Below are 18,302 nucleotides of genomic sequence, written 5' to 3' on the forward strand. Positions count from 1 at the left end.
CTAAAAACGGGGTAAAATAATAAAAGACTATCATGTTATTATCCCCCACTGACTCTTAATTCATTTACTGGATAGTTAAGCAGCCAAATAACCGTCTAAGTTAATACATTTGTTTTAATATTTTAACCTGGAGGACAACTCATTTGAGTTAACATGGGATCCAGTTTGGAGTGCTCGCAGCTAAATGTTTGTTGTTTAAACAGCAAGCGCAATTAACTGATCATGAATATGAATGGCAGCTTTCGTCATCTGAATACATTTACTCTCCGATATTATTTTAATTCTTCTTGACGACTTCGCTTATCCAGCGTATAAACTTACCACCAGCTACACCACTTCTCCATGGACTAAATGCGTTTGAGATAACAGCTGCCCCTTGCACACACTTTTTAGTTCCTCAGACAATCACTTGACTAATTTGAATATAACTTTAATTCACATTATCTGTTTCATTGTATAGAATGTATAGTAACCGGTTTCTCCTAGAAAAAAGGCTTCATGCTAAGGTATTTGAAATTCCAGAATCACACGATGCATAATAAGCAGTAATGTTTTCCGGATATTTGCTTGCAGTGCTTCTTTTCTTGTGCTCGACGCTACGTTCACGGTCAGCAGCGTTCGATTCCCTCTCCTATCTGCGACTGAACAATCGTAAACAAAATTAGCAATAGAATAATGGAAGAAAAACCCGTGGACGCTCATTCAAATGAATGAGAGTACATTCAGGGTGCAATATATTACTGTGAAAAACAGAAACCCAATGTACAAATGTGTATCTAATGTATTTTTTGTTTTGGCAACGAGTGTACATTTCACATTTGATTGGGGATAGAAAAGGCAGACTGGGCTACGTATCCAGCCGACAAGCACAGCAGGAACAACTTAATTATGCGTTAAAAGGTGTAATATTCGATAATCCGTCATTTGCTTAGGGAAATGGATGTGGACTGCATTTCTGTGATTGTTTGAATGACAGGAATTAAAAAAAAAAAAGGGGTGGTAATTTTATTCGGTGGCGTACGATGAGAATCACTCTTTGCTATCAGAGTGGCTAACTCTACCAATATGCACTGTATTGATTGTATGTGTTTGTTTCGAAATGTAAGTTATAACTACATCAAAATAAAACTAAAATTAAATCTATAGCAATTCTACTGATTCCGATTTTGTCATGAAGATCGATACTATCGTCTATGATTCAGTCAAGACTTCAAACATTAATTCTCGTCACTGTCGTTATTAATATTCTCTTTACGTGTGATAACGGTTACGTCTTCTGGGTTGGGTGCACCACTAGACACGTCATATGGAGGTGAAGAAGCTTTACCGCCCGCTAAATTCGACTGTTGACCTGTGACTGCAAGTCCTGAACGAAGGGACTCAAGAGCTTCGCCCAGTCCACCTCTAACTTGATTGAATTCCTGGACAACAAGTGACAAGCGGCCCAGCAGGTAGTTCAAATGATCGTCAACTTCATTGACTCGTTCAGTCACCTGAAAAATGGCAATAATCAATCATTCACAATGTAACCATTGACATCTTCATACCTGTCCCACTCGTTTGTCCATGCTGCTCAGAGCTTGAAGGCTGCCACCAACATGTTGGGCGGTCTGTTGTTCGACGCGCTGTAACAATTCTTGCGATTGACTGGCACTTTGGTACAACACACCAATCTGACGCCATACCTAGATGTATGGAACAATCATTCCACAATTAGGGCAGAGTTCCAATTGATTCATAAAACACGTACCTGTCCCAGTTCGCTTTCTAACTTGCTGGTCATATTTGTAAGTGCGGTGCTTTGATTGGCGATGACGGAGAAAGTGACGTCGTCAACCTTACGGGCCAGAGTCGAATTTAGGTCGCCTGTCTGTCGGCGGATTGAATCGCCCAGTTCGAGCAAGATTTGTTGGACAGCAAACTCGAGACGTCGCTTTGTGTCTAGAACACCATCAGCCGTATCTAAAAGTACTTGTTCAACTTTCTGTAGACCGTTGATCTCTTTAGCAAGGCCAGCGTAACTCTTGTCTACTCTATCGGCCAACGTTTCAGCCATATTTCCTGATTCTTCCACCTAAAAGAACCAAAGTTAACAGCCGAATTCTAAACGTAATCTCTGCATAATTTAGTAGATAATGTACTTGATCTTGGATGAGTTTCTGACTTTCGCTCATTTTGTTTTCAAACGTGGCGAGACGAGTTTCGAAGACATCAGTGACGTTCACCACACTCTTGTCAATCCCGCGTGACAGCGATTCCCAGCCTTCTCTGAAGCTCTCATCTAATTTAATCTGTGAATGGTGTGTTTCATTGACTAAAGAATGGACAGCATCGAGAGTTGGCTTTAGATGAATCTGAATAGCGGAAACAAGTGATTCAGAATTGATGTTGGATCCGGAAGCCGAGCTAACTGCATTCTCCAAAGATGTTTCCAGTTTCTCTATGCCAACTAAGATGGCTGAAGTGTCATTTTTCATCCGGCTAGCCTGGAAATGTGAAACTTTCATTAAAGCCTGTTCATTACGTCAAGCGAAAATGTTATAAGCTTCACGTGATCTGAGATGCGGTTGACACCGACACCGAATTGGTTAACCAAATTCTGGGCATCGCTGAAAAACTGTCGCCATTTGCCTTCCGTCGCTACGAGATTGACGGAAGCTGCCCGCAGTTTCTCGGCATCTCCAGCTTGAGCTTTGCCCAAGTTCTCCATGGTCGTCAATTGCAAACTTTCAAGTCTCTCGCTACGCGTTTCATATTTCTCTCCGACAATTTTCACCTTGATGAATAAAAATGAATATCATTTGACAATGTTACAGGCCACCGGCGTGAAACAAAACTTACTTCATTAGCTACGACAGACAGACGATTCTGCAAGGCTTCTTCAACACTTTCGACTTTTTTACGCGTCCGGGTCAGCTGTTTCAAGACTTCGTTTATTTCTCCAACTGAATGGGTTGGTGGAGCTGGACCACTGCTAGCAGGGCTGCTCGTTCTACCCGATTCAATTGCATTGCGGATAGCCACAGTGTTGTCCGTAATCTTCTGCAGTTGAATCCTCTCTCTCTCGTCCCTCTGATAGAAACAGATAATTAATTTCTCCATGACATTTCATTTCCCACATTTTACCTGGATAACCATCTCTTCCATTTTGCGGAGCCTTTCATCGGTACGAGACATCAAGATCGCCAGATTTTCCAGATTTTTATCCTGGCCTCGTGTTTTTGTATCAAGTTCTCGGAGAGCGCGTGTCAGGGCATCTCCTAGCTGTCTCTCACGCAACTCGTGACGTTCGAGTTTGCCGGTTTGTTCTCTGACCGCACCGACAAGCGTCAAAATTGCGTCCCTTATGTCGGCATGTCTAAAAATAGGAAGCGTAATTGAATTTGATTGGCACAAATTAATATGAAAATTGTCTATTCAAAAGCTTGCGGCTTAAAATGTGTCATTCAATTGGAATCGAGGTCAGAGCAGCAGCCTTTCCAGGAAACTGAAAGATCGCTGGACAACGAATTTTAATTCACTTGGAAACAAAGATGACCGAAGCAAAATCATCAGTTTGAAATCGAAAGGGAAACGGCGACCTCTGTCACATTGCCAGACTTTGTCGTATCGCCGGCAACTAGTTTCCCACAACAGGAAATGGGCGTTGTTTCTTTTGTTTGGCTCCTAATCCCCGTGTTTAAACCGAGAAATCAAATATTTCTTCGATGAGCCTCCGTTATCTCTTAAGTCTTTGAAATTCAGACACCCCCCACTGGCCTGCTCTCGTGTGTACTTCACTACGGGTTAGAATTTCTTCTTCATGTGCCTTGACAAGTAAATGGCATATTTTTGTTTTTGTTATTTTAGCACACATGTGTTCAGCAGACGTTTCGACAACTATTATTTCTATGGTAGCAGGGAGCCCGCAAAAAAAGAAAGAGGGCAAGGTTGTTTTTGAGCAACTAGATAGACCCCATGAGGCGGGTTTGAGGTAATTCGATACGACAGTGTGTACGTCTTTAAGCGCAAAAAAGGAGTATATTTGAAGAAACTTGCAGATCCCCCCTTGGTTGACGGGAAGTTCAATTCTAAAAAGCTATCAGACATCGATTTATACAAGCCGATCACATTACACCACAGAGTAGCTCCTTGGCCAATGAACAGTACGAAAATATGTTTTCACAAGCGTAAATAAATCAGTAAAATAAAATTTGCGTGACTTACGTAATTAAAGATGCCGCAGAAGCCGCTGTCTGAGGAGCTTGGGTGGCTACCGGATGAAACAGCATGACGGCCGCCGCCGCGATCAAAAGACAAAACGTTTTCATTCTTTCTTTAGATGGTCCGACTGTAGAGGCGGACGTAGACCTTCTGGGGAAGATGGAATGAATGTCGGAAACAACTTGTGGGCTTGATGGCTCGGGTGAACAATCTTTGCGTCAAGCCAAGCCAAGTGAGAAATTTCTAGAACCACTTTTTAGTGGGCTTGCTCAATGGCATTTACCAACCGCACATCTGAAATGGCGTACCGAATAATACTTACGCTTACTTCGCTCGGTAAGTTATGAACTGCAAATAATTAACTATTTAAAAAATAATTAGTCATGGGCGAATGTTAGGTGAAGGAATGCAAGACATCGGGTAGTGTTAAATTATTGGAATTTAGTTCGAAGGATTTGTCCTGAATGGAGTATATCTGCAATCACGAGAAAAACAATCAAATGAGTAGTAGATTAATATATTCATTTGGCTGACAAATAAAAATATGAAGCCATTTTCTAAGACTAGAAACCTATGTGTTAAACCCAGTGAAACAAATCGCAACTTATAGAAGTGGAAGCTGATTATGAATAGAATCCATAAGTCTATGGACCTAGCAGTTGGAAAGAAAAACAGTGATTGTAAAAAAAAATGTTTCTCCCTTGTCTCTTCACTCAAAAACTGTACTAACCGTCGTTGAATTCACGTGGGTAACTGACACATTCAGTGTTATACGGCCAGTCACACTCGTTCGTGTTGACGTTCCAGATAAGCCCTTCCGGACAAGACATCACATATTGAAGACCGTTTGAGCAGGTAATGAAGGTCGTGCAGTTATGGTAATTGGGATAGACTCCATCTTCCGGGCAAATGTAAGCTTGTCCCTCAATTCCTAGGCACAGAAAAAAGTAAATAAATATAAAAAAAGTATTGAACTAATCTAAAAATATATTTCCTATTCAGGTTTGTTTTATGTACACGTATAACAAGACAATGCTACAGGTAGACATAATGCATTTCGCTGGATCAACCAAACAAACCATCGATGCGTATGTTGTGGTAGCTACGCATCACTTTTATTAAGTACAGATAGTACCCCAAAAAATCAACATACCTCGTGTATATACAGGCGTTGCTTGAATACTAGGAATCAAGGTAACAGCAATCAAGGTGATTAGTAAACACCTGAACAACATACTTGTTCCTTTTTTGTAAATAATAACCAGATACAATTTTTTGAACGGAATCTTTGCCGCTTGTGTCTATTCCTATATGTCACGCATATAAGAAGAGCAGGAGCACCTAACATACGGCTATTTATGTGCTGAATCCCTCCTTTGGTAGCCCGATTAAATAGTTTCAAAAATACAAACAGATCGTAAGATAAGCAATTGCATGATCAAATACAATCGCAATGCAGCTGCAAATGTCAGATAGGATATTATTAAGTCCACATGATACCAATCTCAGTTGAGTGTTTTGGCTAGTAATCTGTTGTACTTTGACGTTATTAAATATTAATCTCAAGTGCAAGTTACATCCAGCAGAAATAAGGCCCTCAATCGTACGAATTGAAATTATATTTCAAATCGCCCGTACTTTGTGCAGTGGGAGAGGAAGAGAACATGACACCAAAGTTTATAAGAGTTAGCTGAACAAAGACACTACATAGGTTAGTATTGCATCAGTTTTTTTACGCCCCAACCTTCTGTACAATGATTGTCTACCCTCCAAAGTTCCCTAAATCCTTGCACGTGACCTGCAGGTGAAAGTTTAGAGTTATGGAACGGAAAATTCGAAAAGAGACGCAGCTCGTGTCTTTGAGAGAGGCGAAATCATTACCTCTCCCACCAAGAGGGGATTGTTTAGATTTGAATGGACTAGTTAAGTTTTTTATCCTGATCCACTGTAATCATAGTATCAATGACGCAAAGTAGGGTACTAAGGTTGTTTACTCGGCCATTCGAATAATCTCTGACTCGTGTGAACCGAACATGTGATGCATACCAACAAATTGTTCAAACTGATTTTAAAAAGACGATCTAAAGCTATCAGGATACCTCAATTGGTTAGTGCTTTTCCACGTTTTTCACTTTCATTGACAGGTTGCTTCACTATCGCAGGCGACTTCGTCAGTTGGCCAACATGATTGCCATCATCCTTTATGAGTGCATTTCTAGCTTTTCGTAAGTTGGACGTGATGGGTGATATGTGACGTAATACGTGTCTAAAAACAGTTGAGTGCTCACGTTGCCTGTTGCTTAAGATTGTGTCTTTTCAGAGTGAATATAGGCTTTATATAAAATAATTTCCAAACACGTTTAACACAGTGAACTCGGCGTTGCTAATTGTAAGAGATAAAGCACTGCACAAGGCTCGCACTGAACAAGGTTTTTGTGCCTCCACCTCAACACGTGCGTTTGCAAATTATGAACGTTCAACGACTATCGCTGATCTTCTTTCAAAGTTCCAATACAGGCATAGCAAAAAGGAAGCCCCCACTTATCAGGTAAGTTCAAAATGCTTATTGCGTGACATCTGAGATCTGACATGTTAATCGTTTACCCTTCTGAATATTTATTATTATTTTGCGTTACTATGAACGTTGTAGAGTTTAGTGAATCTATGTAAGTTGTGATGGAAAAGAACCATCAACGGAATTAGAATTAATAAGAAAGTAATATTACGGTAAATGCCCCATTTCAGGCGATTCTTGGGTTAATGTTATTTTATATTATTATATTTTTTATTGCCAGAGTGACTGTTTTCTCTTTTATCCTATTTAGGATTATTAAGTACCGCGACTTTGCGCTGGAACTTGTCTATCTCTGAGTCTCCAATACAATCGAAACACGCCCGTCCCCTATATCTACAGGACTAAAACAGTGAACATATCAGGATGATAAGAGATGTATAGCAATAAATAAATCATACTCATTATCAACTACCTACTTGAACGGTGTAATATCAACATAATTTTTATTTAACATAAACTGTATTTGGGAACCTTGTTACAAAAAACTGCGAGCACATCATAATTATACAATCAATCAAGGACCACTACGTCTGAATCGTCACCTGAATCCTTTCCAGGTGCTTTATTCGTTTTTTCCAACGGTTTCTGGTTGGACAAATTGCGTGCAACGCCAATCTGGGAAGTTGACTGTGAAGAAGAGGCATTGGATAGAAACGGAGGGATTGGTGATGCTGACGTTACAGCTTTTAACGAAAGGGGAGGTGCTTGTGACGGAATTCCTTTTTTGTTCCCTTGAAATTTAGGAGCTGGTGTAAGTTTGGGTAGAGGAGCAATCGGATTAGACGACTGTTGATTCGATTTGTTAACGACTAAATCAATTGGCCCCGTTTGCGCTTTACTCGTGTGTTTTGCATGGCTCGCACTGTTTGGTTTCACCAACAAAGACATTGACGATGGAAGATTTTGAAGAACAGAAAATGCAATGTTATGCGGATCTGATCTTCCAATGCTCGACGCATGTGCGATCTGTTGAGAAGTAGATGCAACTCCCGCATAACTATGAGGAGAGGGTTGCGAAAAATGCGACTGTTTCACTCTACCAGTTGACGAAGAAGAACCAAGAAAAGCCGATTGAGAGACGATGGGCTTCGCGGATGCCGACGTTGCCGTTACGGTAATATCGCGACCTAAACTGATGTTTGGGAACGGAGGAGCTGTTGGCTCCTTATGTCCCATTGGCTTACTGGACGAAGGCTTCGATGGATAAGGTGGTGGATGCAAGTCTGAACTAACTTTGGGAGTTTTGCCACGACTGGACGACGAACTATCTTTTGTTTTTGGTTCCATTTTTCCTAAACGTCCCATATCAAAAGCTGGAGAAAATCCAGCGATCAGCTTGCTAACATCTATTGTTGGAGCCGTCATTGCCTTTTTATGCGGCCTTCCACTGCTATGAGATGATGGATGTGATTTCTTTTTGTGGGCTTCAGCTGAGTGTACAGATTTGTGCTGCATGTTAGGATCCTGTTGATTTAATTGTCTCATCATCGAGCTATCAAACAGCGGCGGTGGAAGCTTGAAATCATTCGGGAATTTTGCCGCAGAACTCGTTCGGTTTTCCGTACTTTTCCCACTAGGTTTACTCCCTTCCGTAGAATCACTCCGTCTCATGAAATCTAAGGGTTTATTTCGAGTGCTTGAATCTGGCGTAGATGTTCGAGTGGTATTAGCCATACCAGAGCCCGAAGCTTCACCCGTGCCACTTAAATTGGTCTTACTTTCCGTTGAACCAGAATACGTTTTCGAAGAATGTCGACTGGACGAAGATTTGCGATTTCCACGACCACGCCCCCTCTGACTTGCGAAATAAGGAGGAGTCATATTAGACAAAACATATGATTGCGCTAGAGAGGCTTGCATCCAGTTGGCCAACTGTTGCTGATAGTCTTGTTGCATTTTTGACATCGATGATGCATCCGCACCACCCATAGGCCCTCCAATGCCAAACATACTCATTGGATTCAGATAGGGATTAGAAAACATGGATAAAAGCGCTGGATCCATCATTCCCAGTCCAGCTAAGCTTGCTGGCGTAGACGAAGCCCCGCCTACCGATGCCAGTGAATGTAAAAGCGGATTGTACATGCTAGACGTTTGCAGTACTGGTTGAGAGGTACTTGCGACAGCAGCGGGGGCAGTTGGCGGTACAGGTTTTGGAGTAGAAGATTCTTTTTTCGGTACCGGACGGGGAGAAGGAGCAGCCGGGGCAGGAGTATCGGCGGATGCTTTATCTCCAGTTGGATTAGAAAATAAAGCCAGCAAATTTGAAATGCCAGGGATGTTTTTCAGATGTTGAGGCAAGTTATTAATGGAACCTCCTGCTGATTGCAATAGCTTCATAGCCTCTTGCATGACGTTTGCAGAATTTTGCCCCGAAGATGAGCTAGGCGCAGTCTGGACGGGTAGGGTACTTGTGTTGATAAGATCTTTTACGGTGGGCCTACTTACACCAGGTGGTCTACCTCTTCGGCTAGTTGTGTACGCTCTCTTTCCTCGGGATGACACAACACCCAGAGACGATGCCATGCCTCCTCGAACTCCACCCACTCTAGCTCTTGATTGCGCTTGTTTATTCCGGCAGAAAGCCAAGGCTTGCTCCATCATATTGGTGTCACTCTCATTCTGATCTCTGGCACCTCGATAGATTTTGAAACCTTCGATCAGTAATGCTCCGAAAATAACCTCTTGACCAGGAAGATTGCGTTCGATGCGATCATAGGCACGAAACGTGTCCATTAACAGTGATAGCTTCTTCGACGAACTTGGCGATCCCTATAACGAACAAATGCAAATAAGAAATGTACTATTAAAAAACAATGTACATGGAAAAATGAAACAACCTGCTGTGGCGATGGGTGCTTCGGGTCATCACTTCCGGAAAGCATGACGTTGGCGGAATCTCTGACTTCCTGTAAACGACTACGTAAAACTTGTCCCATCAAACTCAGAGCAAGGCTGGCATGTTGCTCCCGTTCCGAATCGAATAAATATTTCTTGTCTGGCTCCGGTTCAGGTTGAAGGGCCAACGCAAGTTCCATTAATAATCGATGATCACGCGTCTCACGTAAAACATCTAATAGCAGGGCTGCACTACGTCCCATGTGCGAAGCGAAGCATCCGGGACGGTCGATTTCGTTAATAGGAATTCGCCAAATTCCATGAAAGAAATTGTTCGATCTGGAAAAATAACGAAAAACAATCACCATTGTTATCAAGATTATGTGCTTCCTACAATAGAATATACATACCTCCATTCTGTGAATAGCCCTGCAACTCCTGTTGGAAGATGTCTGGCTTGTGCGACTCCTTGTTGCTGTTGAAGCTGAGCAATGGAAGCCGAGATTGGACGGCCAAAAAGTAATTCCCGACATGCATCGATGTTACGATTCACTTTGGAATGGTAGTAATAGTGGGCAAGTCTGTAAAGACCTTTGTAGAAATGCGGAAATCGTCCAACACATTCTTTAATAGCTGCCAGACATATATCGACCATTGCTTGTAAGTCCGGGACAGGTTCATCTCCGTGTGGGTTGATCTGTGCATAATGAGGAGATGAATTAACATTTCAGCTTGCAACAAAAGCAAAAAATTATACCGTGCTCTGATTTTCAATTTCTTTTTCATCTTTTTTTTCGTCGGATGAATCAGATGAAGAACTTGAGTCACTATCAGAATCAGAATCGCTAGAATCATCGCTAGATGAGGAAGAAGAGCTTTCGTTGGTTTGAGATTGTGTAGGCAATTCACTAATTGATTTGGATGGCTCGATATCCATTTCTACATCTTTGCACGTTTCAGAAGCTTTTAATATGGATGTGTCTTTTTCTCCCTCAGATAGGACAGGCAGTTCCAATAACACATCGTTTTTCACAGCATCACTATTGAATATATATGGAGTTATTAAAAGAAGATACTTGCGGCTATTAAGATGCTCTGTTATCCTAAAAACAGATAAGAATCGTGCATGACATGAAACTCGCTTACCTTTTAGGTTTGGCAATTCGAATAGCCTGATCAAGGATTTCGTTGAGAATAATAGAAACATCGTAAATTGTAGCCGCTCGACCTTCTAGCTTAACTTCTGGTTCTACAGGTAAAAAAAAACGTGAAAAATAGAATAACAGCAATTTACATTAGCTGCGAAAGATAATACCTGGCTCAGCATTAGTTTTCTTGGTCGGCTTCTCTTCTTCATGTTTCGAAGCTTTCCGTTTCTTCGTTTCTTTTTCTTGAATCTCTTCCTTTTGCTCAATGGAGACCCTTCGACCACCGTGGGCGAATGCTCCACTTGAAGCCATTTGTAATTGCTTGGAAATTCCAAAGTAGGCAGCGATATCTTGAGGTCTCCCTTCTAAACTCATCAAAGTCTTTAAACAGTGGCTGTGAATGCGGTAATGGATTTCCAGGGCTTCAACGCTGAGCTGCGGGGGTGTATTGTACGGAATACGTCGAGGGTAGGACGCGGATGATTCTTCTAACAACTGAGCGGCACGTTGATAGTGTTCGATAAGTTCACTGAATGGTTTCGAACGTTTTTCCGCAACTTTGCCAAGCATATAATGGTGAAGCCAACGTTCATCCTGATCGTCTCCCGTTCCTTTTTCCATTGCGGTCAACGAGGCTTTATCAGCAGCAATGAAACAGTCTCGGGCAATGTCAAGCATTCGTTCTTTTTCTTTCTCAAGACGCTCAAACATCTCAATACTCAAGGAATCCGTTTCGTTACGAAGCAGCTGAGAACAGAATGAGTGCAGCATGTAAGCCGTAGATCCTTGTTCGATCCACAAAGTAGTTTGCAACGGGCGTAGGACGAGAGCACGCCTGTATAGAGAAAAAACATTAACGAAGCGAACTAACGAAATTGGAGTGGATAAACATTACCGAAAGCAACGCAGCGCTGCCTCAGCTCGATCGAGAAATGTTGCTAGATTCTTCAGTCGTTCGCACGAATTTAATTTCGTTTCTAATCTACTTGCGATTGCAAGCGCGACAGCTGCCCAAGAATCAAAACGGTCGGGTACCAATGCCAAATCAAGAATATAGTTTTCGATGGCTTTAGCCCACTCTTTATTTTTGAAGTAATAATCTCCCAGTAAATAATAAACGTTTTCAACTTCTTGAGGCACACCGCTGTGGTTTAAATATTTAGGTATATCCGGCCGTTGTCCCTATGACATGTAAGGTAATTTTTTTAAATACAAGCACATTTTATAACATGTAAGAGTTCCATTACTTGTATAAAACTTTGGATATCTTCCAGTCTATTTCGTGGATCCAGCTCGGGTGGGATTAAACTAGAGACTTTTTGGAGCAACATCTCTTGTTCAGCGTTTGAAGTAGGTTTAACTGTATCAAACTCTGGGAGATCTTGACGGACGGGAAGGAAAAATTCTGCCAGCAGCAATACCCGGTTCCATGTTAAGGAAACTGGTGCAACCGAATGATCTGCCAAAGATCTAGTTTTTGATTTTTTGTTTGTCGGATAGCCAAGCGCGCAGAAAGAGGCTTGTTCAATAGCCCTTCCTAACTCTTCTCGATCTTCATAGTCTTGCGTTACCCGACGTTTCTTCATCAATACCTATAAGATCCAATGCTTTCAAAATGTAAAATATGTCTAATTTTTTAACAGATTGAACTATTTCACCTCAAGAAGATAAAGGGCGAAAACGCCACCTTCTAGCATACACCAGGAGTGCTTTCCAAGAAGATCATGTGCCGAAAGAAGGAAAAGGATTGAGCATGGTAACGCTTCATCAAGTTCTTCTTCAGATTCATTTTGCGTAGCTTCCAAAGCGTTTTGAGCGGTCCTTTCCTCTTTCTTCACTAAGGCAATACGTTGTTCCTCAAACTCAATGACTCGATGTAAAAGAACCCAAAATACTGGAGAGCCCAATGGCATTTTAGAAGATGTGTCTGGAGCTTCAAGCTGATGAGAACAAATGAGGACTAAATTTTCTGCAAAGCGAACTAACGCCCGACGACTAAGCACACTTAAAGATGTCCGCTTAAATCGCAAGATTTCTTCAATTTCTGTTGAAATTTTCTCAATAACTTTAGACCAGTCTGAGGCAGCCAGACCTCCCACAGGCTGATCGGTCGTGGCGCCTTCTTCAACATTCTTCCGGTTGTAAGCTTCTAGGTATTGCGACGTTGATTCATCTAAAGACTTTTCACTCCAAACCAGATAATCGTCGAAATCTTCGAGCGCAGATAGCCCTTCCAGTAACATATTTATCTGAGTGGGTCTATCTACTGGAACTCGGTACTTATGGTTACTAAGGGGGCCAAAAGAAACAATATTGTAATAATAAATTTAAAAAGATTAACGGAAGCAATAAATTAACTATTAGGCTTACCAGGATTCCGATTCAGAAGTGATAAAAGTTGCCTTCAAAATATTTACAAGCTGTTTAAATTTCTTATTTTCGTATAGTTTAACCACATCTTTAAGTTGCAAGGTTCTAAAAAGAACTTCTCCCATTTCACTGCAATCAGAAGTATTCAGAATGATAGGTTTATCAACCGAATGAGTAACAACGGATGACAAAGTGAGCGACTGAGGGACTCCACGGATTTGTGGTTTAAAACAGTTGTTTACCTATGAGTCAAGAATAATTTTATAAAAGGAACTATAAATGAATGCGTAGGGAAATTACCATCTGCAAATAGTTTAAGGCAACTTCGACATTGCCATTCTGAAAATGCCAATTACAATGAAGCCAGAAAACCCTAGCTTGAAAACTTTTGGAATGTGTTGCTTGGGTATCTATTGGATCGGCACACTGGAACAAAAACATCAAATCCTCGATGAACCAGGAAGGAATTTGCATATTCGGATCATTTTTCTGACATGAAACCAAAATTTCAGCGTGGATCAGTGCTTCGAAATCGCTAAATTCATCGTGCGATTTATTTTCTTGATGGAATATGTCGGAGACCGGGAGGCCATTTCTTATATAAAATATATGGTATTATTCATAAATGTAGGTTGATAATAATAGTAAAGAATAATAAAATACGAGGAGTTACCTAACAATTTGGTATGCATCTTTAAATACGTTGCTAAGTTCCCTAGGCCACAGGAAATCATTTAGTTGTGTTACACACGTACAAAATCTTTCGAGCATTTCCACTATTCTCATTTTGGATTCCTGAGCCTCATGAATAAACGCTGATACGGTTTTTTGTTCTTCGGAAAATGGAATAGCATCAGGTACACGATCACAAATTTTGAGGGTTGGCTTTCCTGTGTGGTCAGTTTTTGCTTCCTTTGACGCATCAAAGTTTTCATCCAAACTGGAAACAAAAAAAAAAAAAAAAGGAAACGAAATCAGTTCCAACACTGAAGATGCATGTGGTTCTACCAGACTTACAGTAAACAGGTGGGTAAGAAACTCCTCAGCTCAGCTCGAAGACTGTATATATCTTCTTCTACTTGCTGTGCATAGGCGCGTGAACGAGTAGACCTCCTCTGAATCTCTTTTTCAGATACTGATATTCCGTTTTCCACTGATCGCTTTCTTTTCCTGCTTTCTGGTTTCGTTACTGGCTCCACTTTTAAGGCTGGATCCAATGGACAGTCGACATCAGATTTGGCGACCTCTTCCAAAACTGAATTTTGCCTTGAAAGCTCTTTAGCATGAGGTGCATCATCAACATGAGAGGCGTCTTTTTCGGCTACAGCATGTGTCTGAATATCATTACACTCCATCATTTCAACGCTGCTTGGCAATGACGCTGGATTAACTGAAATTTTTTCGATTTCTTCCTTTTCTTTTGGCAGCTCAAGTTCTATCGGGCAGCTCATTTTCTTTTAATGAAAATAGTTAGCAAGGTTTAACATGAAATTCAAGTTGACTTAGAGACCAAAGTTCTTTTTACCATTGGTTTGTTGTTCTCTGACATGGATTTGTAAGTAGCAAGCAAGCTCTCTCCAACAGCTATCCATGTTAACGATTCAATTTTTTTCGCCAATGGCATTCCAGGTAAAACCACTTCTGTATAAAGTCCGCCAACATCTTGGCGAAGCCTTTCAGCTTCCTCCATAAATTCCTTCTTTTCTTCTTCACTATACGGGCAAGTTTCAAACAAATGGACCCTGGCGAAATCCACGTCAATGCGTCGTAAACGTTAGAAACGTTAACTATTTCAGAAGTGAAAGGTAAATACCATTTTTCCTTGAACATTCGTTCAACATCCTCTCTGAATGATGGCGAGACTTGAAAAATAGAATCCCTCAGTATAAGTCCTCTTGTGTAGAAGGCGTCTTTCCCTAGCGCTATATTGATGTAATGAAGGCAAGAAATATCGTCACCTAATCCAAAAAGAACGCTGATAATTCCATCAAGGCAAGGCCAATGATTGGGACTGCACGCCAAACCCTATGGAGTGAGGAACATTTAGAAATAGCGTTGGATAACAGTTTATGGTCTAACTACCTGAAGGAAGGCATGTCGCGCAAGCTGAAAATTTTTTAAGGTCATTGAAATTTTCCCAATATTATGCCATACAGTAACATCAAGCGAATCCACTTCTACAGCCTTTGAGCACAAATGAAATTGTTTAATTATTCTTAATCTTAGTTTTTAAGTAAAATTTCCTTTTCTTTATTTTAGATGAAATGTGCTTTTTACCTCAAGATATGCTTCAAGAGCTTCATCAAAATTTCCTTTGGAAGCACATAAGGCTCCAATGTTTTTTAAACAAGCATATTTAATTTGAAGACAAGATGACAACGTAGCTAGGTCTCTATTGCCTTCATCTTCCTTTTCATCCACGGAAGCCTAATGTTTTGAACAACTGTTAGAAAAATTGCAAATAGAAATTATTTGAAAATGGAATTACATTTTCAATGCAAGACAAAGCCAGTGTTTGATGGAAAAGCTTGAGGGCAGCATCCAGTTCATTTTTCTGCCTGAGATCTAGCGCTTCTTTGTACAAATTCAAAGATTCAGCCTCCTAGGAAAATAATAAGCATACAGGTTTAATGGCACACTTGGAGCTTCAATGCCTACTTGTTCTTCATGTAATTTTAGCACCATAAGGTGTAGTGCCAAATTTTACTTACTTCTACTTCTTTCGTTGGTACCAGAGGCTCATCAACTCCAGAACTTTCCTCCGAAAGTTCTTCGTTTAATGCGGAAATCCTCAACATTCCGTGCTAAAAATTTTAGTATGCCATTGAATGTTTTCCATACATTTGTTCTATACATGAATAAATTCGTTGTATATTAAATTACATAGAAGTACCGCACAACCTTCTTACTATGCAGATTAAGTAGATGCAAAAATATATTCAGAAATATGTTTTTTCAGATGCATCAGTCGGAACCATAATCTACAATCCCAGACGCCAACAAATATTTTCAAAGCCTGAAAAACAGCAGACGACAGCTGTAAGTTTCCTGTTCAAAGAAAAACAAATGAGCAACGTAAGCCTTCATTTCCTTTGCGGTTTGCTGTCTGCTAGCTTCAATTCGATTCACTCAATCGAAATTCGCTGTGTAATAGGGTGACTGGCTCTGATACAAATTAAGAGTTTCGTTTAGTTAAATTGTATTGAAAATGTTTTCAATTTCACATCTGCGCAATTTCCAAGGAAGAAATGTAAGTTTAGCTAGTTAAAGTGGAATCATCATCTACAGCTTTGAACCGTTCCTGTTCTTCTGCTTATTAACGCCATTCAAATACACGTCTAGGTTTTTATTTTGGCTCATCGTTTTCAAAGTACACTGGTATTAGCCGAACATAACAATGGCAAACTTAACCCTGTCACCCTGAGTGCCATAACTGCAGCTCAAAAAGTTGGTGGGACTGTATCTTGCCTTGTGGCTGGAGCCAAGTGTGGATCAGTAAGTGATTAAAATTATGCAATGAATCACAGCACAGTATTATGGAATATTATATAATCAGTTATTATTCTATTTCAGGTGGTAGAACAATTGTCCAAGGCTGCTGGGATATCTAAAATCTTTGTTGCTGAAAATGCAAATCTTCATGGACTCTTGCCTGAACCATTAGCTCCATTGATTGTAGCTACTCAAAAGCAGTTTGGTTTCACCCACATTCTTGCTGGAGCTTCTGCTTTTGGAAAGACATTGCTTCCAAGGGTAGCTGCATTGTTGGATGTCTCACCCATTTCTGATGTAACTGCAATCAACAGTTCTGACACCTTTGTTAGAACAATTTATGCTGGTTGGATATTGATTTTATCTTTATGGAATATCACAATCATCAGTCATATTTATTACACAGGAAATGCTGTTTTAACTCTGAAATCCAATGAAAATATCAAAGTTATCACTGTGAGGCCAACAAGCTTTCCTGCTGCTGCCATAGGAGACTCAGTCGCACCATCTGAAGCATCTACACAGGCTGTCGATGCTTCTACCATCTCGGAGTTCGTTGGACAAGAGTTGACAAAGTCCGATCGACCTGAGCTCGCTTCTGCTAAAATCGTCGTAAGTGGTGGCCGAGGCTTGAAATCAGGTAAATCTTAACCATTATATTCTACCTTGGAGATACAACAAATCTAACCGATACGCAAATCAGGGGACAATTTCAAACTACTTTACGATCTTGCTGACAAAATGGGTGCTGCGGTAGGCGCTTCCCGTGCTGCCGTTGATGCTGGTTTTGTATCTAACGACCTTCAGGTATATCAACTCTCCCCATCTTTCCTAGCCTAGATTAATTTATTTCCGAATATAAATTTTGCAGGTTGGTCAAACCGGCAAAATCCTTGCTCCAGAACTTTACATTGCCGTTGGGATTTCTGGCGCCATTCAACATTTGGCTGGCATGAAAGACTCGAAAACCATCGTCGCCATCAACAAAGATCCCGAAGCCCCTATTTTCCAAGGTACTGATTTAATTAAGTAATTTCGTTTTGTCGTAATTCTTCAATCTGCTTTGATTCATGTTCTTCGAAGTCGCTGATATTGGTCTGGTGGCTGATTTGTTTGCTGCCGTGCCGGAACTCACCGAGAAAATCGGCAAAAATTAAAAATCTTCGAAGATTGTTCCTGCTGGTTAGAAAGAATACCAACAATAAAAACAATGCAAATGTGTATGGAATATGGGATTAAAGAAACAAAAAAATATATAGATAGTGTCCTTCTATTTTTAAAGATCAGAGAACATATTGTCCAAAAAGCAGACTTTTAATCTCATCAATTATCAAGCAAGTTCGTCAAGTTCACTCGTCAGATAACCCATATCCAGACGATGACAGTTACATACAAGTGTTCATGTATGCATCGTGAGCCGTTCAGAAAATCAGATTAGAACTCCTCGATGTCTAAAACGTATCAAATGAATGATGTACCGAATAATGAGGTGTATTGTTCACTGGAACAAGCAGATAAAGAACGTGGGGAGGGGGATGTCTGGGACTAACGAAGGCGATAAATAAACAGCAAAACGACATTCATTAGACGAGAAAACCATCAGACTAACATACGGGTCTGCATAGGGTTTCAGTAGTTCTATCACAATTAAGGAACGCCGCGACGAGTCGCAGATA

General features: G+C 40.7%; 4 protein-coding genes across 4 annotated transcripts; 1 reads left to right on the forward strand and 3 right to left on the reverse strand.

The window, feature by feature from the left end:
* Positions 1–763: 763 nt before the first annotated feature.
* LOC130690886 (putative leucine-rich repeat-containing protein DDB_G0290503) lies at positions 764–4,510 on the reverse strand. The gene is made up of 8 exons (XM_057513749.2): positions 4,207–4,510; positions 3,127–3,358; positions 2,842–3,072; positions 2,552–2,776; positions 2,142–2,486; positions 1,751–2,074; positions 1,548–1,685; positions 764–1,493 (listed from the first exon to the last, which is right to left on the reverse strand). Exons 1-8 carry the CDS (start codon positions 4,308–4,310, stop codon positions 1,218–1,220), a joined length of 1,875 nt encoding a protein of 624 aa, XP_057369732.1. The 5' UTR covers positions 4,311–4,510; the 3' UTR covers positions 764–1,217.
* A 194-nt stretch (positions 4,511–4,704) lies between these two features.
* Positions 4,705–5,557, reverse strand: LOC130690896 (probable endochitinase). Its single transcript, XM_057513759.2, has 3 exons — positions 5,357–5,557; positions 4,934–5,134; positions 4,705–4,855 (listed from the first exon to the last, which is right to left on the reverse strand). Exons 1-3 carry the CDS (start codon positions 5,436–5,438, stop codon positions 4,848–4,850), a joined length of 291 nt encoding a protein of 96 aa, XP_057369742.1. The 5' UTR covers positions 5,439–5,557; the 3' UTR covers positions 4,705–4,847.
* Positions 5,558–7,194: 1,637 nt separating this feature from the next.
* On the reverse strand, positions 7,195–16,140 carry LOC130690882 (calcineurin-binding protein cabin-1-like). The gene is made up of 20 exons (XM_057513745.2): positions 16,044–16,140; positions 15,846–15,982; positions 15,623–15,736; positions 15,412–15,561; positions 15,217–15,318; positions 14,948–15,159; positions 14,660–14,876; positions 14,152–14,588; positions 13,808–14,074; positions 13,435–13,729; positions 13,135–13,376; positions 12,423–13,053; positions 12,012–12,356; positions 11,660–11,946; positions 10,932–11,599; positions 10,763–10,865; positions 10,374–10,656; positions 10,027–10,313; positions 9,619–9,955; positions 7,195–9,550 (listed from the first exon to the last, which is right to left on the reverse strand). Exons 2-20 carry the CDS (start codon positions 15,930–15,932, stop codon positions 7,289–7,291), a joined length of 7,326 nt encoding a protein of 2,441 aa, XP_057369728.1. The 5' UTR covers positions 15,933–15,982; positions 16,044–16,140; the 3' UTR covers positions 7,195–7,288.
* A 92-nt stretch (positions 16,141–16,232) lies between these two features.
* Positions 16,233–17,899, forward strand: LOC130690889 (electron transfer flavoprotein subunit alpha, mitochondrial-like). Its single transcript, XM_057513752.2, has 7 exons — positions 16,233–16,384; positions 16,477–16,629; positions 16,708–16,972; positions 17,033–17,266; positions 17,330–17,433; positions 17,498–17,639; positions 17,710–17,899. Exons 1-7 carry the CDS (start codon positions 16,343–16,345, stop codon positions 17,781–17,783), a joined length of 1,014 nt encoding a protein of 337 aa, XP_057369735.1. The 5' UTR covers positions 16,233–16,342; the 3' UTR covers positions 17,784–17,899.
* The last annotated feature ends 403 nt before the right edge of the window (positions 17,900–18,302 follow it).

This window comes from Daphnia carinata, chromosome 1, assembly GCF_022539665.2.
Source record: "Daphnia carinata strain CSIRO-1 chromosome 1, CSIRO_AGI_Dcar_HiC_V3, whole genome shotgun sequence".
In the NCBI taxonomy this organism is placed as follows: Eukaryota; Metazoa; Arthropoda; class Branchiopoda; order Diplostraca; family Daphniidae; genus Daphnia; species Daphnia carinata.